The sequence below is a fragment of the Melanerpes formicivorus genome, unplaced genomic scaffold (genome assembly GCF_026170545.1).
Source record: "Melanerpes formicivorus ecotype bairdi unplaced genomic scaffold, bMelFor1.0.p_v2 SCAF_4, whole genome shotgun sequence".
In the NCBI taxonomy this organism is placed as follows: Eukaryota; Metazoa; Chordata; class Aves; order Piciformes; family Picidae; genus Melanerpes; species Melanerpes formicivorus.
Window position 1 is genome coordinate 18176621 of NW_027142356.1, and position 26131 is coordinate 18202751.

A 26131-nucleotide genomic window follows, 5' to 3' on the forward strand; every position below is an offset into this window, starting at 1 on the left:
GTCAGCTATGCTGGAAAGGTAATTGAACTATTTATGCACCTTGTTCATTTCTCAATCAAATTTAACTAATTCGGGAAAGTAACTGGATGTCATCAAAAGCTTTAAGTTAACATCTAGCTGCAGTTTAAAAGACAAAAAGCCATAAGAAGAGGGAACAATGCCAGTTTATACCTAAATAAGCATTCAGAGGTAATGTGACAGCTTGTGGCTCCTCGCCTGAAGTACGGGCAGCTTTACCTCGACATTACGGGTAGTTTTTAAAGACTATCCACCTAACAATTTTCACAGACTCAAATTGGTGTACGAATACCAACACAGCTGCAGGAAAGTTCCAGCGGTTTCCACCCTCACCTGGAGGTGCCGGTGGCACTGCACAGCTCCTGCGGTGCATGACGAAGGTAGCCCGTGCGACTAGTCCCGCAGCCGATCCGGCGGTGGGCCACGGGGTAGACAAGAGAGCAGAGGCCCGGCCTGAGCGCTGGCTGCCACGCTCACCTCAGGACGCTGCGCTCAGCGCGGCGGTGCCATCCTCACCCAGCACGAGGCGCGCCGCTAGAGAAGGCCCCGCCCGCTCCCAGACCGTTAGCCCCGGCGCAGCGTTGCCGCCGGCGGCGCGCAGGGCGGCGCGGAGGCGGAGCGAGGGGCGGGCGAACAGCGTTGCGCGGCGAGTTGGGCGGGCGGCTGCAGGCAGCCGCGCGTGCGGGAGGGTAGCGGGCCGCGGCGAGGAGCGCGGTTGCGGGACTTGCAGCAAGGTGACGAGCTGGTCAACCTTCTCCTTCTTCCCTTTCCCTCGCTGCTTGTCCTTTAAGGGTGGGCGAGGGAGCCTGCTGCAGGCGGTTGTCCCGGATCCCCTGCGAGCTGCTCCTGCCTGGGGTTCGGCTCTGGTGTGGGTAACCTCCCCCCCTACCGTCTCTCTTCTCGTCCAGATGCTCAAGGTAGCAGCCTTCGTTTGTGTGTGTGCAGCAGCCTGGTGCAACCCAGCGCTGGCGGCGGCCGGGGGCAGACCGGACAGCGGCAATTTTCTGGATGATAAACAATGGCTCACGACCATCTCCCAGTACGACAAGGAGGTTGGACAGTGGAACAAATTTCGAGACGTAAGTTCGATCCACTCTGCTGGCTGGCAGCTGCGACCGGTCCGCTCCCCCGGCAGCGCCGCGGACGGTTCTGTTTGCTGAGAGTATCTCTTGGGCAGCCAGGGCTGGAGTGCTGCCTCAACTTCCTCCGTTCTTCTCGAAATTTAATTATTTTTTTCCAATTCCCAGTGGCGCCTCGTCAGGAGTAGGGAGGTCCCACTGGGCAGTTTCTGGTACGCTGCCGCCCGTGAGCGGTGAGGGCTGACCGGTATACCCCGGGCCGCGCTGGGCGCCCAAGCGGGTGCCTCGGGCGCCCAGCGGTCCGGGCCGCAGGAAGCTTGTTCCCGTTCTGTGGGTCGCCAGGCTTGAAAAGGTGGCGGTGGTGGGTGCAGTGGGAGTTGTGTTTGCTTTTTCTCCTCCCCGTTTCCCGCCCCAGAGCAGCAGTGGAAGCTGTGGTTGTGGGAAGGACGGCGGTGGGGGCGCGCTGCGGCTGTTCGTTCCCGCTCCCCTCGGAAGCGGGAGCGAGGCCGGTCTGGGGTAGTGGAGTGAGAGGATGCTCGCCCCGTCATTACTGAGCGAGTGCCGCATGGGGCAGAGCCTCCCCTACCATCTGGAAGCGTGCACCGGGAAGGACTGCCCCGTCTTACCTTGCCGCTGTCGGAAGAGCCGAGAGGGCGGGCTGGGGGAGAAGAGACACAGATGGAGTTGGAAGTAGGGGGCGGCTTTGTAGGGGGTGTTGTAGCAGCTACAGTGACAGGACGAGCCGCTAAATGGGGCGGTAAGTTGTATAGATGGTGCGTCCGGAGTGCCTGTCACCGAGTACATTAGCATTAGACCCCTGCTGACCCGAATACCGTCAGTTACGAAACCTGTTACTGTAAGGTGGCCCTCGTCCTCTAGAGTTCCTTCCTTTTGTGCTTAGTTTGTTCAGTTTTGTTGCAAGTTGAGTAAAACCCAATCAATTTTCAGAAGTCCTTCACATTTCTCTCGATGAAAAACATTTTCCTTGCTCTTTCGTTATTCGAACTTATTTGTGTCATTTATAAAAGAAACCTGAATTCCAAGCATGTAAAATAATACTCTGTTTAGCTTTAGTGTATTGCTTAGTGGATTGATTTGGTTTGGTGTAAAGCATTGATTTAGTTTGCAGCTTCAGAATCAACAGGTTTCTTATGCTATAGCTTCATAGTGACTATGGTTTGCTGTTGCAAAGTGCAGTAAATATCTCCAAGGAATGTCTTCTGTTTTTCTGAGAGGTGTAGTGTACTTGGGATATATGTGTTTTCTAGCTTTATATATATATATATGTTGCATGCGGAATGCAAACTTGGCTATTTAAGTAACTAGCAAAGAAGAAGCTGCTGTTAAAAGAGTTGTAGGAGAATTTATTTCCCCAGTAGTTCTATTAAACAGCATAATTTTAACGTTTGGGAACACTCAGATTAATATTCAGATACTTTTGTTTGCTCTGAATATCTTTAAAATTTGTGTGTTTGAAAAAAAAAATAATAAATGTTCAGTGTTCTGTACTTTGAGACCTGTGGTTTTAGAAAAAAGATCATGTGGTACAATCTAAATGTTTTAGTATGAAAGGCTGCTGCTAGAAACTCCAAAATAAGTGTATCAGTTACGTTTTATAATTGGCAGTCATTGGACTGGACTACCCAGTAAGGTTGAAGAAGCTAAGTGCTCTCTAATGCCTGTCTCCTGGGTGTCCGCTAACATATACTGTAATATCAGATATTAGCCAGATAATTTATTCTGTGACAAGTAGGTCTCCCCAAAGGTTTTAAGAATGACTGCTTTGAGGAAGTACTGCATACTGATTCCTCTGAGGAATTTTATATATATGCTGGTTTATGTATTTTTACACTATTTAAGAAGACTGGTACTTCAGTGAGGAATATGCTTTTATTTATTGCGAAGAATGCTTATATCCTATTAATTGATACTCGAGCGGGAATATTTATTGATAGTCCTAATATTTCACAAGGCTCTTCCTTTAAAGCATTGAGGATTTTCAGTATTTCCAAAGATACAGTTGTAAAATAATGAAATACTTTGAGTTAATCTACCTGCACGAGATGCATTAGAAATAGATCTTGCTTGTAAGATACACTGATCAATTTTTATCCTTAAATATGATTTGGTGGAGAAGCTTTATTAACATCCTACAGTTCTGTGTAAGTGATAACAATTTACAGTCAAACAAGTAAATTTTCGTTCGGAAATTGTGATTAGGAATTTAATTAGTGATTCAAATATTGCCTCCTGTTAAGGAGCAGGAAAACTGCATTTTAAACGTGTAGGCGTAACTGTCTCGCAGAGTTAAATTCAGAATCAAGGTATGCAAGGCCTGTATTTGTAATTAATTCTCTGATCAGAGAGCAGCTTGGGTGTTTTGGGGACTTTAAATACCCTGCAGATGTAAAGGTAAGATGAAATTCTGGTGTGAAGTGAAGTATTTAAAGCCTTAACTTAAGACTTAACTGACAGGACTGATTAATGGGGAAGATAATGACCCTGACTTCTGGCTCATTGGCTCAGTTTCTTAAGAGTTTTAGATCACAGTGAGAAAGAACATAGTCATTCAGAGAGGCAACCTTTTCAAAACCTAATAAACCAGGACATGGTCTTCTGTTAAAATGAACAAACAAAACCAAGATAATGAAAACAACCCCCAAACTCCTAAACATAGCTCTCTTAAAATCTTCCAAAATGTCACATTTCTCAGTGAAGGTTATTATTTAACATGATAATATTAGCTAAGATCTTTTCAGTACTTTGTACCAGCAAAACCATAACTGACTTTAGTTCTCTTGAAAGATATTGCTCACTCTGAGAACTTTGTTGAAAATAATGAAATAGGTCTAGATGAGAACTGCACCTTTATGTGTAACGGTGGGAGGCTGGGGACATGTTAGATGCCATCTTCTCATATCTTTCATGCACAAAATTTGAGAATGGACTCTTAAATTTGAGACTTTGATCTTAAAGATGGAGGTGGGGGGGAAATGATATTGTTCATATATGTAACATCAATTACTTCAACTTGTATGTGTGAGGTAACAATTTTGGGTTACTTATGAGGATATGTTTACTTTTTGCTTCTGGTGCCTGAGAAGGAAGAGTTTTTAACCCAGTCTTAGCGTTACTGCAGTCCAGTTGCTAAGTAGCTGCGGCTCTTATGTCTGTCACCAAAACAGAGTTGTCAAGGTTTTTCAAGTTGTCGCAATGGGCTACTTCAGCAGTCAAAGGTGTCACAAAGCTGTGAAGTCCTAGCCTGTGTGTACATAACTGCTGATATTTTTAATGCTTGGGAGTTGAGGTTCTTTAGTAGATGGCAAGTTAGAGGAATCTTCGTTCACATTTCATTATAGTGCTTTGTACTAATGGTCTTGTCTATAATGGTTGCATGGTTTGTCTAAAATTAAGATTATTCCTCTAAAAAAGTGTATTTGGGTAGTGGCATTACATTTATACTGCCCTATTTTGAACATTGTAAATCTTAGGTACCAGACCTTCATTACTCAAAATGCTGTAAATGTGTGGAAACTCCTCAATACATAGGAATAATTCTCTACTCTTATTGACTTGATTCCCAATAATGGTATTAATCCTAGAAGAAAACATCATATATATATATCATAGATAATCACTTTGTCTTTTTATGTGTTCTTCACAGCCAGTTGGACAAAGTTTCATACAACTGTAATTGTCTATTGTATTGCTGTCTGAAAGCTTTTCAAAGGCTTTGATTTTTATTTCTATAAAATTCCATGAATTGACATTTTTTAGAGTAACTCATTTTAATCACTAATATTTGCAAATGGTATCCTGTCCATTTGCGTTCATTGAGAGGACTGCATAATAAATATGTTTCATGTTTACTTGTTACTTAAGGAGAACTATTTATATTTCACTTGCTAGTGATTTTTACTTTTTCTTTCTGAAGTGATCGTAATTTAAGCAGTTCCTGCATTTCCAAATTTAAGATGCGCAACTCAAGTATGGCATAGTGTTGTCATTGATTATATTGATTAACTGATTCTATTAATTCATTGCATCATACTACAGTATTGCTATCATACTGCCACATTAATGCTGTTATGAAAGGTAAAGGAGATAGGGTTTAAGGTCTGTCTGCAATGAAGGGTAAGTTTGCATTGATAATACAAATACTAACTTTTATTTTGATGCACTACATTCTCATATTGACTGTAAGATATATTGCCTTCTTCTAAGGCTTTTCAAAATCAAGTGCCACTGCCTAAGCTTCCCACCAACTAGAGACCTGTGTTTCTTACTGTTGTGAGAAGAACATCTCTGCCCAGCTGTATATCCACGCAACTGTATCTCTCTGTAACTAGAAAGTCAAAGGCTGTTTTAAAAGGATTTATCCCAAGTTTTTTTGCACTTTATTGTATGATAGCATGAAAGTATTTGGAAAGTTTCTGTGTTTCCAGAGTGAAATACTGGTAACCTTACTTGAAGAGGAGAGAGACTTCTGTACATTTTTAATTTTTGCATTGGGTTTGTTTATGGAGGACTATGGATGTACTTTAGAGGAAGTCAGTATTTAGGATTTGATAGTGCAGCATTCTTACTAATGTTAACTCGTTGGCTATGAAAATAAGTACAGTAGGCTTTGTTGTCCTATCCATTTTATGGTTCAGGGTAAATAAAATATACCTCTTTCCTTATTAATAGGTAGAGGAGCTCTTTTACTGTGTGCATATGTTTTCATAGGAAGTTCTGATTGTGACATCAGAAAAAAAAAGGAATTTTAGAGCAAGAGAGATGAACTTCTCTTTTAGGTTGTGCTTGAACTAAATTAAAGCAAGAGCTTGATAGTAAGTTACTTTTTCAGTTAGGGAATTGAATCTGTTTTTTTACTTACCAGTTTGAAAGTTGTTATTAGCTATTCTGAAGTGGTATCAGTCTTTGTCTAATAATCTGTTTCATGTGATCTTAGCTTTAGTACTATGCTGAAGGAGGAAGAATTTTGAAACCTAGGAAATCTGACAAAGAATGAGAATTCTTATATCTACACCTACAATTACTACCTTTGAAATGAAACTAATAAAGTAAGATGTGGCCTTCTTTTTAAACTGTGAAATATACAAAAAATAGTAGGAATTTGCATTAATTTTAATGAAGGAAATTTAAGAAACTTTAATTTTTCAGGCCTTCTAAACTGAACATGGCAGACTCTAATGGCAAGAAATAATGCAAATGTTACATTTTAATTTCTTTTGCATTATAGAGAAAGAAGGCTTTTGATTTTATTTTTTTTTAATGTGTTTTCAGTTTGTTCTCAAGTATGAATTCCTTTTTTCTTTCACTTGGTTACTTTTCCTTTGGTCTATTTTTTGCTGTTCATTTCTAATGACAAGTACTTTTTGTCTACAAAGGCGGAGTCTACTAATCTCAAACTATTGTTAACAATGAACCCTTAATTGTCTCTTGGAAGGCATCAGCTTGGAAGCGCTTTATATAGCTAATATTTAGGATTTAAGTAAGCTGTAATGTGCTTTTCCTTAGATTGCCCTCATAATCTAAAGTAATGCTGCTAACATTATTGCATCTTTTCTTTATCTCCTTTCTTTGAAGAATAATTATTTTATTTGCTATAGGTTTCTTATTGGATATGGATACCCAGTTGTCTCATGTCTTAATGTTAAATCTTGCTGGGATTGACTCTAGCCATCTGTGCTTATCATAGTGTAGTATAAATAGCTTTGTAATACACTAATAGATAGTAACAGTAACAGAAACTGCATAGCTATCTTGGTTTTATAATCAGAAGGCAACGATGTCTGGAGCAGAAGGTGTGTTACACAGGGAAGCCAAATGTAGAAAAAAATAGGATATGAGTGGAACTAGAATGTCTGTGTTTATAGACCACACCATCAATTTATTTCCCCATCTCTATTACTTCATAATCATTGAAGCATTAGCAGCAACTCTAGCTACAGAAAGGAGGAATAGCTTGGCTTAAAGTCTGCACGTCTTGGCCAGTTTTCAAGCATAACTCTTTTCTTTAAGTAGGTACTTATGTTTAAGTATGTTTGTGTCCTTTTTGTCCCATGTGGTGTATCTCCAGCAAGATATGCTGAGCAAAATAAGGAAAACTTTGAACAGTTATTTTTTGCATATCTAGCTTTAAAACAACTTCTAAGCTTTTAAGCATAAAGAAAACTTTAATCAAAGGAATTCTTTTTCATAACAGTATATGAAGATTTTTTTCACTTCTGCTTTCCCATCTCACCTCATATCGCACTGATAGATTACAGTAGCAAAAACTGCTGTAGGAATGAATGATTTACCTAAGAAAGGTGGTGCAGTGTAAGGGAGCAGCCTCAGACAGGGCACAAGGAGAGATGGTGTGCAAGTCTAACCCATGACAAAGCTTTCACATTACAGTGAGGGTGTGGTTTCACTGCTTCACTATCTTCAGAAATCGCTGCTTTAAGAGAATAGGATAAAAGAATGGGTTTAAAAGATGTAAATAATCCAAGCTTCTTCGTATTGTGCAACTTCCAGAGAGTTTTATCTTAATACATTGTCATTAAAGACTGTGCAGTGCTTGACGTTCTTCTGCAGAATATTCTTATGAACTCGTTCATATTTTCTCAAATGGTATGCAGTCACAGGCTCAAAGGAGACGTGTCAGTTTGCAGCTTGTTCAGCATCTCTGTGAAAGAGTCTGCAAGTGATCAAATAATTTTGTTGTGCACTTACACTGGGGCAGGCATGAATACAATTGAAAGCAAACTCCTTTGACATTTTTGTGTTTGCATCAATGATAAAATTAATTGCAGTTATTAAATCTGTATGGCATAGCAATGAGAAATAAAAAACGTAGTCCTCTATATATCCTGAGTGTGGATTTTCCTGTGGCCTATGTTTTATCAGCTGTCTGTTAAAATAGAGAGAAGTTGTTGATATGAAGACTCTGAGTATCTGTTTATGGATGCATTTATCTGCAAGCCATTTGGTTGTGTTGGTGATTGAAACATCACTTTTGCAGAAAACTGAAACAGTGATTCTTATAAGCAGAATCAATTGGCTGGTGTGTAAAACAGCAATCCATTGTGTAAAACACATTCCAACCATTCACAGAAGAATAAGTTAACCACTTTGATCAGAGATAAGAAGCCAATATGACTGTATGAATAAAAGTTAGGGCCATAATAGGCCATTGGATTTGATAATATGCTTACCTGTATATGCTATCTTTCTGTCATAGAATCACCCAGGTTAGAAGGGACCTCTAAAGGTCATCTAGTCCATCTCCTGTGCAGTAAGCAGGGACATCCTCACTAGGACTAGATTATAGACAGCCTTCATCTTCAGAGACCTTTGTGTCTGGTTTGGACAAAAGCTACCATATCATTCTGTCTTTGCTTACTTTTTACATATGTTGAATGTATATAATTCTATTTTTCCTTTCCTGCATAAAAATGATAGTACTCAGGGTGTATGAAACCCACTTTTTACCTCCTGTTTCCTAGTTATTGATTGTAGCATAGGTTCTGTGAGTTGAAGCCATGTATAATATCTTTCCCCATGAGGTTTTAAAGTACTAATGTGATGGAATATTTGATGTTGAACACACTGAAAAGTTGAGTTCTTGTGTTTTTATGATAAATATGATTGCACACCATGTGCTTGTGAGTGCGTGCATGTACACATGCATAGACTAACTGGTGCCTCAGATCAATAACAATTTAAACAGATTTTACTCTATCCATCTGTCATGAGTGACTGCCCATTGGAATGGGCTGCCCAAGGAGGTGGTGGAGTCGACGCCATTGGAGGTGTTCAGGAGGAGACTTGATGGGGTACTTGGTGCCATGGGTTAGCTGTTTGCGTGGGTTGGATTGGTTGGATGGGTTGGACGCGATGATCTTGAAGGTCTCTTCCAACCTGGTTTGGTTTATTCTAAGTAAAGAATACTACATGGAATATTACAAGTATTTCATAGATCCAACCTTATGATGTCTGCAGGTTTATCTTGCTGTCAGATTTTGATACTTCATTGACTGCAGGCCACTTCTGGGTGTGTATTGAGTGTGACATGAAGTTAACAATCTTTCTGGAGTGCAGAAGAAAATAATAATTTTTAATCTCAAATAGTTTCAGTTCATTAGATGGAAGAAATGCCTGGGGTATTTTTATATAACTTTAAGGTATCACAGAAGAACAATGTAAGTATGACTACAAACATCCAGAACTTTACAATAAAAAGTTTGTGTTGAACTCCAGTTTCCCCAAGAGAGCTAGGAGAACATAGGAAAAATATTTCAGTAAAATGCTTGAAATTATTCTGGGAAGAAGAACTGAAGTTAGAATCTAGCAGTGCCTGTTTGATTGTAAAATGTGGTAGTATTTTACATAATTTATGTTTTAAATAATTATTCTTGTCAGGCTGATACTCCTTTAGTTCAGAAGTAAGGGAATCTTTTGAATGTTTTTAGAGTTGGACTGTGATTTTCCAGCCAGTTGGATTATTCAACAGCATGAATACTAGGAATCTTTTTTTCAGAAAATATTGGAAACTAATACTAGTAACATATTGAATTGATTAATAATATCTGTATAATACTGGTTTTCCTCCACGGATATATCTGCTTTTCAATCTTTATTCAAATGCAAGTAAAGGTTAGTAATTTGCACGTGCTTAATTCCTGCATTCGCCTGGATGTGTTCCAGTGTGACCTGTTCTAGGTGATCCTGGTCTAGCAGGGGGCTTGGACTAGACGATCTTTTGAGGTCCCTTCCAACCCCTAACATTCAGTGATATGCAGATCCTACTCTTGCTTGGTTTTTATTAAAGAGAAAATTTTTACTGATTCAATGAAGTTGTTCAAGCTGAAATTTCTATAGCTGTAAAATTACAGAGATTATTTATACAACTGATTTAAAATATATCAGTGTTTATCAGTCACTTGTATGGCATTAAAAGAAAATGAAGCTTGAAAATCAAGCAGATGTATTTTCAGCTTCAACAACTGACTTAATTTGCTTACCTTAGGTAACTTCGGCCAAACACCTTGCTCTTTAGACCAAAAAAAAAAATGCCACGAATAATCAGGCACAGGGATGAAATAGAACACATTGTGGCTGACCATTTAATGCTTAGTGTTTATCAAGAGAAGTGCTCGAGGGAAAAAGGATAAAAGAAAAGAACTCTTCATGCTGAATTAATTAGCATCATAAAATTTGAAAAACCTCAGTGATGTATAGTCAACTAATTCTGTAATGCATGAATTGTTACAGAAATTCTTTCAAGTAGTGTATTTTAAGTAGTTTGCAGGAAGTGAATCACTTCTGAAGTTATTCTCATTCCCCATCCTGTGTCCCCCCTCTCCTTCAAGTCTTCACTGTGGATTTCACTGGGATAATGTTGTATAAGACTCAATCCAGTTTGTGTGGAATCTTTCCTTGTCTAATTGAGGTTACTAAGAATATATTCACTGATTTATGTGAGAGGCTGAGTAAATCTTTAATTAAGCCAGTCTACTTATTTGAAATGATTATTTGATCATTTAATCTACAAAACAGGCTTCTGAATATATTTTACATCTTTGAAAAACTGGAAGAAAGCAAACTTGAACTGGAGATGAAGCTAACTTGTCCATGCAATGATAGCTAATTCTCATTAGAGAATCTTGTCTTGGGATCTAAATGGAAAACATATCAAGACTGTTATTTGCTGTCAGTTTTGGTTTGTGGGTTTTTTTGGTGGTGGTTGTTGTTTGTTTGTTTTTCTTTATTATGTATAAGAGTCTCAAGCTGTGTCAGGGGAAGTTTAGGCTGGATGTTAGGAAGAAATTCTTCACAGAAAGAATGATTTACAATTGGAATGGCCTGCCCGGGGAAGTGGTGGAGTCACTGTCCCTGGAAGTGTTTAAAAAAACACTGGATGAGATACTTAGTGCCATGATGTAATTGATTAGGTGGTGTTGGTTGATAGTTTGGACTGGATGATCTTGAAGGTCTTTTTCAACCTGGTTGATGCTGTTATTCTGTAATCTTAGTTCATTGCTATTTCTTGAAGTACTATTTCTTTATTTCCTTAAGGTACCCCATTTCATTGGGGATTTTATTTATCTTTTTAAATTAACTATTTTGCTTAGTGAGTTGTTGCTTGTTTTTTATTCTGTCTACCCCACTTCTGATTTGTGAGGCTATAGTAGAAAACAATCTAGCAGTTTCACTGACATGAATCGAAGTATTTCATCTTGCCTAGCTCATCTGAGAGGATTTCTGTTTGTATACACGCAGTCTGTGTCTGATTCACTTGCTGCATTGCTTCATGTAGCTAGGTGCTTTTATGCTGCCTTGCATACCAGACTTCTGTGATGAACTGCGTATTGTGAGAAGCACTCTGCTTTCCTCTCTAGCTGAATCCTGTGTTGCACTGTGCAAAACAGTGCAGTCATCCAATTAAATGGAAGGGTGGCCATTATTAATTAGAAAAAAACAATTGAACAATCATAAAAAAGCTATGCTGTGCATATTGAGACAATATTATTGAGGCAAGATTTTCATCCTGTATCAGAAAGGCTATTTATATAAATAATACTATTAAAAACTAGAGCTGAATAACCTATTTTGTGAGACATATTGCAGCATCTGCTGCATGGCTTAATTCTGTGGGAAATTAAAGAGATTATAGTAAAGCTAAGCACTGGGATGAGTTTACTTAGTGTTTGCTTCTTTTATCTGAAACTGTTCTATTCTTCCCTCCTCTCTGAGATCTTATGCTGGAATCGATTGATCATCTGGTGTAGTAATTTTTTAGCTGTCCAAAGTAAGGTGCAAATCTGCAGGTGTTGCTTTAGCTTGATTTGACAAGTATATAATCCTTTTGTTTAGAAATCTCATAAGAGCAAACTGCAACATGCCAAGAAAGCAGAGATCTAGAGCAAATGAAAATCTTAAGTGTATCATAGTATAAGTCAAGCCAACTTTTTCAGTCTGTAGTTTATTCTGTGTTGTTCTTGCAATATGTTCTACTTAGTTCACTTGTCTTAAGAGATCTGGAGTTCTGTTATGCCCGTCTCAGCTTTATTTTCTTGATGTTTCCAATATTTATGTTTTTACTCATCTTTATTCATACTAATAATTGCATCCTTCCTCTGCCTAGGCAACACAGAAATTTTGTTGTATATGTTTAAATATTTTCTGTAACCCCCAAACATTGTACCTCACTTACATGAAGTTCACCAGGAAATTAGAAACAAGGGGATGATGAAATGAAAATCAAAATTGTATGGCCAGTTATGTCAATTATGGGGATTTGAATCATGTACATGCTTTGTATTGAGATTTCATTGATACCAGTCATGCTAATAAATGTCCCTGTCTATCCAGCCTTTACATCTGGTAACTTCCCTGATCATTCTCATAAACATTTAATGTCAGCATTCTTCAGAGGCTCCATACAAGGACTGGTGATTTTTATAGTTTCTTTACATGAGTTGAAATTATTTTTATGTATCTCATATGAAGGAACTAGAAAAACAATGTTAAAGGAAGAAGTGCTTTCTTTTTCAGCCTGGATCCAGATAGTCAAGATCTCTTGTGTTTTAATCAGTTAAACTCATTAGACTATAAAATCAGAAACTGAAGGTCAACAGCATCAACCATTGAACATTTTTGGGGGGCAGTGTTATTAAACATATAACTCCCTGCCCTCTTGGAGCATAGAATCATAGAATCAATAAGGTTGGAAGACACCTCAAAGATCATCAAGTCCAACCTGTCACTCAAGACCTCCTGACTACTAAACCATGGCACCAAGTGCCACATCCAATCCCCTACATTAATTAGTAGAAAGCTGCTGAGATAGTTGCATTATATCAGAAATAGAACTTACTAGCTAATATGACAAAACATGAGTACTGATTCAGATCAGAATTCCAGATCTTACTTTCATTTACACTACAAATTTTGGAGACTTTTTTGATACTCTGTTTGAGATTTATATTTTGAGTCAGGATTAGACTGTTTTTATCCTTCTTGATGGTAGACTGTATGAATCTGTAAGTCTTTGTCCTTGCTGCCTGCAAGTCTGTATCTTAAAAATTTGAATGGTGTTCTTACTTAAACATCTGTAACAAATGTCTGGTTTATGAGTGTGTGTATTCTGTGGTATATTGCTGTGACTTTTAGATAATGATTTCTACTTTTCAAGAAAGTTACTGTTGTATTGTGTGGTTGAGTGTTTGTTTTTTTAAATATTTCTATTTAGGACTAACCATGTGCTTAATTTCTATTACAAATCAGAACAATTTTGCAGGGAAAACATCCTGTAGATAGTGCAGGTTGTTCACTGGGGAAAGGGTTTAAGAAATGATCCAGTTATATGTTGTATATGATGAGGGAGGTCAAGGGCTTCACTTCAGTGACATAAAATTAGTTAGAGACCTAATACTGTAATTTAGTTGTGCATTGCTGCTCTTAAGTGATTTTTGGCTTGAGCTGTTGGGAACAGGTAGCTTTAATGACTGCCTGGTACCTCTGCTGCCAAATAGATTTCTAGGATGGGAGAATCCCAAATTCTTCTTCAAATGCTAGGTATTAGCTTTCTAAGAAAACTTTGAGAAAATATGTGAAATTTTATGGAAAACCAAAATAGTCTAACCATTTTATTTGTGAAATATAGAATATTACAACCCCAACCCAATAGCCATTGTGTTAAAGGTAAAAATAAGTAATACCAATATGAAAGAATTATTCCATGTTCTCCTTTGATTTACTGTTTCTCTCTTAATTTGGTGTCCATATTCAGTTTATATTGTTTCCAGTCTATTTTGTTTGTTACACATAGTAATTAAATCAGCATACTAAGGAGAAAGCTTAGGAATAATTTTGATGGTTTTTAAAGAAAAATACCACAATTTTGTGATCACATGAGAAGAACCAAGAATTGTATCATGATTTTTGTTGTGAGAATGGAACACTACAATTTTAAAATTGAGGGACTTGGTTGGATTATTCATATATTTTTGATAAATTTCTTAAATAGCAAAATGGAAACATCAGTCCATTAATTTTAGAGCAGAAAGACAACAAAAGTTGCACGCATTAATTCTAAGGTGGTCAAACTTGTTATGTTTTGGTGGAAGAAAACCTATATTGTTCTACCTGTTCAATTATGCTACTGTTATGATGTGGCATCCATGATTTATTTTTTTTTTAAATCCACTTTTCTGAGATAGTTTTTTACTAGCATTTAAAAGAAAAGCTTTCATTTCTTCTTTTGACTTTAAAAAGCTGTTTCTATGTTGGAAAAACGGTGACTTCTACCCATAAATTTTAGTTATGTGGGAAAATAGATCTTAAATTTCATGGAGCCAACACCAACATTTTAAGTTTTTATTCTGATTCTGCAGCTAACAGTTTTTCTGCACTGCTTGATGTGTATGTGTAGTATTTTTTTGCTCTGTAAAAAAATCTTCATACAAGCTTACTTTTGACACTTTAGAAAGTAAAACTCTATTGCTTTGGAAAGAGTAACTATAGCATCAGTTTCTTTGAAAACAGTCTAGTTCACGTTTTAGACACAAAAGTCAAACTCCTTGAAATGTAGTGACCAAATTTTTCTGTTCTATTTTTAGACAGTGTTTGTGGATCAATGAAGCTTGAAAACTTCTTTTAAAATAAATTCTTCATCTGTAGCACTGTGGCCAGCTATAGAGCCTCCAATATAAGAAGGATGTGGAACTGTTAGAGTGGGTTCGGAGGAGGGCCATGAAGGTGGTCCAGGGGGTTAGAGCACCTCTCCTATGAAGATACACTGAGAGAGTTGAGATTGTTCAGCCTGGAGAAGAGAAGGCTCCAGGGACATCTTGGAGCAGCCTTCTGGTATTTGAGGGAGGCCCTTGGGATAGCTGGAGATGGACATTTTTACAAAGGCATTTAGTGACAGGACAAGGGGATATTGGCTTCAAATTGGAAGAAGCGAGGGTTAGAGTATACATAAGAAATTCTTCCCCATGAGGGTGGTGTGGCACTGGAACAGGTTTCCTGGAGATGTTGTGGAGGCACTGAGCCTGGAAGTGTTCAAAGGCAGGTTAAATATGGCTTTGAGCAGCCTAATCTAGTAGGAGATGTTCCTTTCCCTGGCAGGGAAGTTGAAGCTGGGTGATCTTTAAGGTCTCTTCCTACTCAAATTATCCTATGATTCTATCATTACGGTGCAATGTAAGTATCCAAAACAATTTGTGGAGAGATCTGTGCAGGAGTGAATCATACTGGCATCAGTTAATATCAGATCAGACGCGTAGGCACTTGTAGATTAATTTCTGGATAGTTACTTGGGGTTATAACTATATTGAGGAAACAATATTCTTTTCAGTACTTTATTCAAGAGGAATATAAATCAAGAAACTTCAGTGGTTTACAGAAATTATCATACTTGGGACACCTTGACATTTGTTTTTACTTTAACAGTAAAATTGGAAGGCGGAAAGTGTTTGAATTTAAGATGTCACTCAGTTCTTGCAAATGAAGCTATGTAGCTCATCTTTTTAGTGTGCTTTTTCTGTGCCTGAAAACTGTTATTTCCTTTGTCTGGACACATCCCCCCCTATTCCTACCTGTGACTTACCTGTTCTGAAGTTAAGCATTTTGGTAATACGTAAATTGACGGTTAATTGATTTGCAGGACATGGATTTTTAGAAACTTGCCCTGTTTATAAACTTACTTACTGTGAGTATTTTTGTTCTAGATCCTCCATAATAATTTAAGAATAAGCAATAACTAACAAAATATAGACAAAATGAAAGAAAGACATGGCCTCCATTTTTTATATCCTAGGGGGGAGCAATTACTATTTCAAGTGTAGTGTGAGTATCATGAGCTATGGGCCATATTTTCTTCAGCCACCAAATCCCATAGTTTTTGTACTTTCCTTCTAGCTAGGCCTGCTATGCTGGTGAAGACACTGCTCTGAACTGTTTTTTGGCTTCCTTGGGAAATTTTTATCTTGGTAAAAGATTGTTTCAGATTCTGTAGGACTATTAATAAATTCAGCAGAAGGTGAAAGTAATTTTAAATTGAACATATGTAGAAAGCAGTTGGGTTTTAGATGAATAATGACAGTACCCAGAGGGATTGGGTTTTTTGGGTGAAAGTAATTATTTTCATTAGATCTGATAATTTGCACTGAAATGTTTGAAACTCTAAACAGTCAATTTGTCTTCATTAATACTTGCTTTGTAGGAAACAATGACATTTGAGAATCTTGGTATGAAAAGTGGCAAGCTCAAAGAACTTGTGATATTAATTACTACATGACACCATCTGTAAAAAAAATTACCAGATGTGCTGTTTATACATGAAAGTTTCTAATGGGTTGTGGAGAGTTCAAGGTAGAACTCTGACCTAGGACTGAAAATTATGTACACTGTCAGACTAATTAAAAAATACTGTAACACAGATAATGAAAACTTGCATGAAAACTGTCATTATTGCTATTTACAAGACAGTGGTATTACGGACTTTCAATTGTTTAGCAATGCTAAGATTTATTTGTAGTCTGTGTATATCTTGGTTGATTCTGTCAGTATGTATTCTTTTCCTGTTGCCTCCGTATCACTGATTTGACACATTTGAGAAATTTTGCCTGCTCTTTCAATAAGAGTTGTCCAAATACTTATGAGTACCCCATGGAGATCAGTGGCTTTGTTTACAAACACTATTCATAAATCAACTAGCCTGCTGTAACATCTCTCATATTTCAACTGAGACTCAATTCAAGACCTTTCTGAGCATGTGTCTTTGATTCCTTTTGTTGTGGCAACTACAATAGGTACAAGGGGAGAAGAGGGCCCTTAATCTACAAGGGAAGGTATCGTCTGGGTGGGCACGGAGAAAAGTACTTGGGAAAGCCAAAATTTCAGTTGAGATAAGGACAATTTACTGCTCTACTGCAGGGATATCAGATTACATAAAGGGAAAACAAAACAGACAAAACAGTGTGCCCAGGTGGCCAAGGAAGCCAATGGCATCCTGGCCTGCATTAGGAATAGTGTGGCCAGCAGGAGCAGGGAGGTCATTCTGCCCCTGTACTCTGCTTTGGTTAGGCCGCACCTTGAGTACTGTGTCCAGTTCTGGGCCCCTCAGTTTAAGAAGGACATTGAGACACTTGAACGCGTCCAGAGAAGGGCAACAAGGGTGGTGAGAGGCCTTGAACACAAGCCCTATGAGGAGAAGCTGAAGGAGCTGGGATTGTTTAGCCTGGAGAAGAGGAGGCTCAGGGGTGACCTCATTGCCCTCTACAACTACCTGAAAGGTGGTTGTAGCCGGGAAGGGGTTGGTCTCTTCTCCCAGGCAACCAGCACCAGAACAAGGGGACACAGTCTCAAGCTGCACCAGGGGAGGTTTAGACTCGAGGTGAGGAGAAAGTTCTTCACCAAGGGAGTCGTTCGTCATTGGAATGTGCTGCCCAGGGAGGTGGTTGAGTCACCATCCCTGGAGGCGTTCAAGAGGGTATTGGACGTGGCACTTGGTGCCATGGTCTAGTCATGGTGTCTGTGTTGATAGGTTGGACTCGATGATCCTCGAGGTCTCTTCCAATCTTAGTTATACTGTGATACTGTGAATAAAGACCAGGAGAAAAGATACTAGTGTACTCAGCAGAAGAAACTGCAAATTGCAGCTGCTGTGTGCAAACCAAAACTGGAAAAAAAGGGATGAACCTCAGCTTGGAAACTGGGAAGGAAACATATAAAAACCCAGAACAGGAAACTTTACAAAATACAGAATATATTACAAGGCCCATAAACTCTGAACAATCTCTTTTGTGTCATACAGTTAGCATAACATAAGCATGGTGTAGAATATACAATCCAGCTTGCTCTGTTGCTGTTTGCCACTGGTGGGAGTAGATGTGTCCCCCATCCCTCATCTCTCCTAATGGTGCCAGTCAGCTTAAAGTAATACAGCTCCACTGTAAACAGTTATGGCGCTACTAGTGTTTGTTGTCTTTCTGTTTAGCTATGAACATAGACTTCATGGAGGACTTCTACTTTAATCCACACATCAAGTATCTTAAAAACATCATTGCCTTTCTCTGTGCTAGAAGGAGAGAAGGTATTCTGTGATAGGGCAAGAGGTGATTTTAATTTCTATTTCAGAAAAGCTTTGGTACTGGAAATAAAAGTGAAGAAAAAGCTTATGTTCTCTGTAATCCATCATCCCTCTTTCTAAGCTGTTGGGATACAAATAACTAGAATCTTAGAAAACTCAAAGAACCACGTCATAAAAAGTTTTTATATCAAAAATGCTACTTCTCAAATATGTCAGTCATATAGTTCCTCTATACATCTGTCACCCTGAAAATTAAATATCTGGTAGAGGGAAAAATTTAAGCTGAGACTTGGAGGGACTTACTTTGTACAGTTCATATACCTTTATGTATTTATTTTCCTGTTAAAAATTGTTACTGAGCAAGAAATAATATGATTTCCATGGCTTGTGTTGAAATAGGAAAGCATTCACTGTCAGGACACCTAGCATGGTTCCTTAAAGAATTAGAATTTTCTTCCCTTACTTCTGTTACCTAATTTCTGTCATTAGATTTCTGCCATTTCTCTTTTTCAAGTCTTCCAAATTATGAATGCTCTTTCCACCAAGACTTGAGGCTAGACATATAAATTGTCTTTCCTATGGAGTAGTGGAGAGTCTAAATCAGATATTGCCGTATTGCAAGTGGAGATATTTATTCCTTTGCTAACAATGTTGTATAGGGAGTAAAAATAGTTCAAAATTTTTGTTTCAGGGAATAAAGAACAAATGTACATGAACTATTTTTACTAGCCTGCAGAAAGCTGATGAAGGCTGAGTTAACTGTGATAATAATGTATTGCTTTTTTTTTGTTTGGAGTTACCTGATGTTACAACCTGAAAGTGCTGCGTAGATTTAAAATGCCACAGTGCTGCATCTGGAAGAGAAAAAAGTCTATCAAGAAAAGCTTTGCTATATGTCTGTCCCTTCTCCCCTCTTTTGCCCTAAATAGTGGATACCTCATTATCCTAGGTAAAGAACTATTGGAGTTGTGTGTCTTGTGATAATTAGGCTTTCCATGCTTGTTGGGAAAATGAAACCTAGGTATTCAGAAGGTAAACAGACTCATCTTGCCTATCTGGGAACAGTTCAGAAAGTTAGCATAAGCTAATTTTCTGCAGACTTCCTCTGTAGTAAATGAAGACAGATGTCTGCTTTAAACAGGTTGTTTTGTTTTTTTTGTAATGTGTGGTGTATTGCTCTTTCCAAGTGGTCACCTTTTTCTGTTAAGAAGGCTAGTTGTCCTGGATCTCTGAGTAGATCATAGTATCATAGTATCAGTCAGGGTTGGAAGGGACCACAAGGATGATCTAGTTCCAATCCCCCTGCCATGGGCAGGGACACCCCACACTAGATCAGGCTGGCCAGAGCCTCATCCAGCCTGGTTTTAAACACCTCCAGGGACGGGGCCTCAACCACCTCCCTGGACATTAAATAGCTAGTTTTTAAATTGCTAAAATAAGAGACATATAAACTGTATTAGACAAGACCAAACATCTACTGTGCATAAGAATTAATTTATTTTTTTTGTCTCACTATTCACCCATTTCCAACCAGGTTAAGGTTGTTCCTTAAGAATAAGACAGACTTTCAGAGTTATTCCCTACGGGGTCTTTTCAGGATTTTTATTTATTTTCTATCCTTTAATTTCAGTTAAATTGTTGATGAGTGGATGCCCTTTTATGACCACACCTATGTTAAAGAAGATACATAATGGCTGATTTTCAGATTAACTTGTTTAAATGGGAAATATTGTAGTTGTAGTTGTATTTTCTGTATAGTGCAGGATCAAGGGGAAAAAAGCATGTCCTAAAATTCCTGGAAGTTGTTAGCATACTTCAGCGTGCTGTGGCAAAGTGCTGATTAATGCACTTGGTAGCTATGAATATCTCATAACAAGTTGCTTTCCCTGCCTGGCTTGTGATATGCTAGAGTACTTTCTGTGAAGTAGGTGTAGACATATGTTTTATGAAGAATTCTGTTTTTCCAGTACTGCTGCAATCTGCAGAGCAGGTGTTGCTCTCTTCTGGGAGATAGAGAAAGAACATTCTTGTGTGGTATAGTTTAAGGAAGTGTAGCTGTATAGCTGTGAATTGTTCTTCTGTCTCTCAACTAACCATGGCCATTTATTTTCAGTAGTTTCAGGGAGAACATTCGAAAGTGGCAGATCAGAATAACAAGTGGAAGGATTGGTAGTAAATTCTGTAGAAGAATCGGGAAATGAAGGCAGATAAGGTCAATGTTCCAGAAACCCCTTGATTTCATAAGTAAAGTGGGAATGACACAAATATGAGGTGTAATTTGTACACATATCCAAGTGTAGAAAATAATTTTCAGAAAAAAATGGTAAAAATATGAAAACAAGAAATGAAGCAAACAACCTTTGTGTATACCAGATAGATGTCACACCCTGGTTATCTGCAAATATATAATATTTATTACTTCTATACCTACAAAGAAAAGTTGTGAAGCTTGTAAGTTGTGTGCACTGCAGCTGTTTGGTTTTGAGCCTGAAGTAGAAAAAAAAAATAAAAAAAAATTGCATAATGTATTCAGTTACCTATGCACAGATAAAAGCTTGGGACTTTGCCAAGAAATGCCAAAAACACTGCAAAAATGGATGTGATGACTATTTTCAGTGTGTTTTATGAAATGAAATAACTTCCATTGTAAACATTTTTAAAGATAAGTAGGACAATATTTTTTAGCTGGAGAGGCAGTGAGAGTTCAAAGGAAAAATACTGTGAATGTCAGGTCCCACCTAAGGCTTTGGTTTTAGAAGGGGGGGATATGGGGGAGGTAGAGGCAAGGGCGCATCAGGCTAAGAAAGAATTTTGGTGACTTGTTAACACCTGAAATAGTTTGACTAAAAGCATTTCTCCTTCAGCTAAAGGAGAAGCTGAAGAGAAGAGGGGGCTCACTGGCAATAGGTCTTTGCAAGTAGGTATTTTGAAAACATTCGTTGATTGAGTTTGGCTTTTTTCTGGCTAGTCAAAAAGTATATTATTGTGGACTATGAGAGCTCTTGCCTTCAGCTTATAAAAATCAAAATGATTTTGGGCCACTGGATATACTAAGGAAAACATTCAGAAAGAAAGAATCAAAAGTAGAGTGTTCTAAATGAATGTGCAATACAAACCACTTGGGTTTTTTTTTAATGCACTTCGAGTGTGTTAAATGGAAGCTTTAATGGAGTAAAGTGAGCAAAGAACTTTTGAGCAGCTGGGAATAAGTGCGTACTGGTGTTGAATACAGATGCTTTTAGAAATATTTCCAAATTAACAATACTGCCCTGTGTTGTACATAGGAATAAAGGTAATGATGACATGTTCATCCTTGATTTTAAAAGCAAATGCTAAGTGGTATTGTACACTTGGAGAAAATTGTAGTTTGCTGCCTTGCCTGCTCCCCCTCCCCCCACCCCCAGCTACATATCTTTTTGAGTGTTGCACCAACCTCTGAAAAAAATGGAAAGTGTTGTCTCCAGATCCTTGAGCCTGTATGGGGTTCAGTTAAAGCTGATAGTCTTGCAGTTTGTTTTTCAGTGCTCATAAAACATCACTTGTTGTGAACAAGTGTAGCGGAGGATATGTTTAATCCCATCTTCTTATTTTTTTTACCATTAAAACTGGAAAAAAGTGTGGTGTTTTTATGGCTGATTTCTTTCAGCAGTTGTATTTTGTTTAAAACTTCCAGAGAAGTTTCATAGTAGAAATTTAAAATAGTGAACTTTACAGTTGCCCTTACAGATACAGTTGCCTTCACAGGTGCCCTTATAGGGCACCCTAATGGGAAAATAGTTCTTGTGTGTATGCATTTTTCTAATACCATATGACAAAGTAGCTTTATTGCTAAGTAGTTTAAATCTTAATTCTGATGTAAGTCAAATTGCATGTACCCTCTGACCATAGACTTGTGACTTCACTTGTATTGGCATAGCCTAAAGATGAGCTCTCAAGGTTTTGGCAAGCCCTGAGCTCCCTTTGCAAACGGGTTGGTTTGGTTTGTTGTTTGTTTGGTTGGTGGTTGTTTTCTGTACATAGAACTGTGACCATCTGGTGGTAGATGTTGTATTTCTCCTTCTGGAAGTATACTTTGTCCACTGAACCTAATTCTCTAATCCCTTTGAAAGTAATTATCTCTTGTTCTGAAGAGCCCTTGCAGTCTTTTTTACTTAGAATGCTCCTTGTCTGAGAGCAAAGGCTGCAGCTCCAACTGGGGACTAAGGGGAATGCAATGAAGCTGGAGGTGGGGAGATTCAAGCTGGATGTGAGTAGGAAGTTCTTCACCATGAGAGTGGTGGTGGGAGGTGTGGTTGAGGCCCCGTCCCTGGAGGTGTTTAAGACCAGGCTGGACGAGGCTCTGGCCATCCTGATCTAGTGTGGGGTGTCCCTGCCCATGGCAGGGGGGTTGGGACTAGATGATCCTTGTGGTCCCTTCCAACCCTGACTGATACTATGATACCCCAGTGGTGGCTGATGCCGCTGCTCAGACAGAGCTTCTGAATGGAGAGGCTGCAGTACAGACATGAGTGTTAATAATAGGTGACTCTCCTGAGAGGTCTGCTGACCTTATGCACTCTAGAGAGGTGTGCTGCTTACCCACGGCTTGTATCAGGAATGTCCACGAGAGACTACCAAGTCTTGTACAGTCCACTGACTGCTGTCTCCTGCTGTTGTGCCCACTGTGGGCACCAGTGACAAATCCAGGAGCAGTCTGAGGAGTATCAAGAAGGAATACAGAGTCTTGAGAGTGGTGGTAAGGGATTCTGCAGTTTTTCAATCAGTTGTTCTGATCAGAGGGAGGGGATTTGAAAGGGCCAGTTGAATTAGACAGATCGACAGTTGGTTCCAAGACTAGTGCCACAGCCAGGGGTTTGGCTGCTTAGACTGCGGGACCTGCTTTGAGAAATGTCTCTGCTGGTGCCCAATGGACTCTATCTGTCAGAGGAAGAGCATTGTTGGTACTAGGATTGTCAAGCTGGTGAACAGGGCAAGCTTTCTGTCTGGTTTTGGCAAATTTATTGGCAATTGATCTTTAAAATATGATCAGTATTGCTAAGATGAAGTCCGGTACTACTTTTGTGTTTCATGTTACATGATGTATTATGATTCATATCATGTTATTGTCAGTGACCTGTTTTTTTATTGTGAATTATTATAAGTGAATCTGAATTTCAAAGAAAAGATTGCTTTTAGCTATGCATGTGGTATGTTTTTATTGAAAATTGTGTTCAAGAAGCAAATGTTTGTTTTTTTTAAGAATGTCACAAAAGTCCTACAGAAAGGAAGAACAATGATAATTTACTCCTGAAAGGAAAGAAATTTTTGTGCAATTTCAGAATGTAGTTTCAAAAATCAAACAAAAATATGATGCCAGAATTAATGTCACTGGTAAAGAAACCATGAATTGGGACTAGTAAAATGTCTTTTATCCACTGATAACCAGTTAAATCTTTTTGCTACAGACTAGGCAGATATTCTTAGCTGCTTTTTTCCCTCCTTTTAAGCAGCTTATATTTCTTGCAAGTGTCTGTCTTTCAGTCTTTTTTTGCATGTAATAAAGAGATAAGGGAGAAGCAAGAAGGCATGTTTTGTGTACTTGTGTCAAAAAATCTGGTTTATGACAGAAGGGTGTCCATTTACTCCACCATATACTCAAGTATCAAAACTACTTAAGATAGAAATGCAAAAGTCACAAAGGCATAGTGCTGTCATTTCAAAATGATACAAAGGCACTTCAGTGCAGCAAATAATAACAGACTTTTTGACTGGAAGAAAGCAAATGTCACTCTAGTCTTCAAAAAAGGCAAGAAGGACGACCCAGGTAACTACAGACCAGTTGGCATAACTTCCATCCCTGGAAAGATGATGGAGCAGCTCATCCTGGAGGTTATCTGTAATCACGTGGAAGACAAGGTTATCAGGAGTAGCCAATATGGATTTACCATGGGGAGATCCTGTCTGACTAATCTGATTGCCTTCTATGAAACTGTGACCAAATGGGTAAATGAGGGAAGAGCAGTGGATGTCCTATACCTTGACTTCAGTAAAGCTTTTGATACTGTCTCCCATAACTTCCTCATAGAACAGCTCAGGAAACGCAGCATAGACAGCTGGTCTGTGAGGTGGATTGCAAACTAGCTCGACAACAGAAGTCAGAGGATTGTCATCAGTGGCACAGAGTCAACTTGGAGGCCTGTGGCCAGTGGTATTCCCCAGGGATCCATACTGGGTCCAGTTTTGTTCAATAACTTTATCAACAACCTGGATGAGGGGGTTGGGAGTACCCTCAGCAAGTTCACTGGATACAAAACTGGGGCATTGGCTGGCACCTTATTGGATGGCTGCACAGCCTGACGAGATCTGGACAGGCTGGAGAGCTGGGTGCAGGCAAACCTCATACAGTTCAATAACGACAAGTGCAGGGCCCTACATCTGGACAGGAATAATACATGCACCAGTACAGGTTAGGGGCTGCCCTGCTGGAAAGCTGCTTCATGGAGAAAGACCTTGAAGTGCTGGTGGATAGCAGGTTCTCCATGGAACAACAATGTGCCCTTGTGGCCAAGAAAGCCAATGATATCCTGTGGTGCATCAAGAAATGTGTGTCCAGTAGGTCTAGGGAAGGTCTTCTACCCCTCTACTCTCCCCTGCTCAGACCACCCCTGGATTATTGTGTCCAGTTTTGGGCTGCCCCGTTCAAGACAGACAGAGAAATGCTAGAGAGAATCCAATGGAGAGCCATGAGGGTGATTAGGGGACTACATCTCCCTTATGAAGAGACACTGAGATCCCTGGGGCTGTTTAATCTTGAGAAGACTGAGGGGGAGTCTCATCAATGTGTATAAATATCTGAGGGGTGGGTGTCAAGTGGAGGAGGCCAAGCTCTTTTTGGTGGTGCACAGTAATAAGAAACAATGGGTTTAAGCTTGAACATAGAAGATTTCACCTCAGCATGAGGAGAAACTTCTATACAGTGAGGGTGATAGAGCACTGGAACAGGCTACCCAGAGAGGTTGTGGGGTCTCCTTACTTTCAAAGCCCACCTGGATGCATTCCTGTGTGGACTATCCTAAGTGATACTGCTTTGGCAGGGGGGTTGGACACGATCTCTTGAGGTCCCTTCCAACCTTTAATGTACTGTGATACCAGCATTGCGTCAGTTCTTTCCTCCATAATCTCCTTTACTATACAAATCAAGATAAGTGGGGATTTGATAAAGTTAAGGCAAAAGATGCTACTCATCTCCAGTATAGTTAAAAAGGACTGTAACTAAAGGAGATAATTATTTAATCACTCCATCCACAATTTCCATATTCATCTATAAAACATATTCAGAAAGAGTTTGAAATTTTGGCACTATCCTCTTTGCAGGCTGTTTTAAACTGAGCAATTGTCTCATGTGCACTAATGTTTGTTATGCATATGTCAATAGACCTCTTGTTATTTTATTTTATTTAGTTGCACATTAGAGTCCCTTTTTCTTGGCTGTATTATACAGAGTACAGCAAGCAAATATTTAGCTTCAGCTGATGGGCAGTCATTAGGTGGTAACACACATTTTCATCTTGCTTTTAGTCTTTCCAGAAGTTTGGACAGCTGCCTCTCTGCATTTGCTTGGCATGTAAGGCAGAATTGGCAGCTTATTGGAAGTTTGCAATCAGAATACTTTTGTTGGATATGGCAATAATGGACTGCAGGACTGCTTAGAATTTTCATTGGGATAAAGTGCTAATGTCAGTGTTTGCTGAAAATACAGGCTTAATTTGCCAACTCTTGAAGCCTTTGGTCCTTTAAGCTTTCCTACACATATAAGTTTTTGTGTAAAAGAAAGCCCCTTCGAGAATCTACCAAGCTAATTTGTTTCAAAAAAGGGTGACCGTAGTACTGACTATGCGTATATTTGTGTTGCAGTTTGGGGAGAAGAAAACGGTAAGGAGCTTGTCTGTTTGTTTGTTAAACAACT

At 39.0% G+C, this 26131-nt stretch overlaps 1 protein-coding gene across 1 annotated transcript in view; it reads left to right on the top strand.

Moving 5' to 3' along the window:
- Nucleotides 1-668: 668 nt before the first annotated feature.
- SPOCK3 (SPARC (osteonectin), cwcv and kazal like domains proteoglycan 3) overlaps nt 669-26131 on the top strand; it is a 129915-nt gene continuing 104452 nt past the window's right edge. The window contains exons 1-2 of the mRNA XM_068137125.1: nt 669-752; nt 927-1097. Coding sequence (XP_067993226.1) covers nt 927-1097 — 171 coding nt within the window. The 5' untranslated portion in view covers nt 669-752. The remainder of the gene's footprint in view (nt 753-926; nt 1098-26131) is intronic.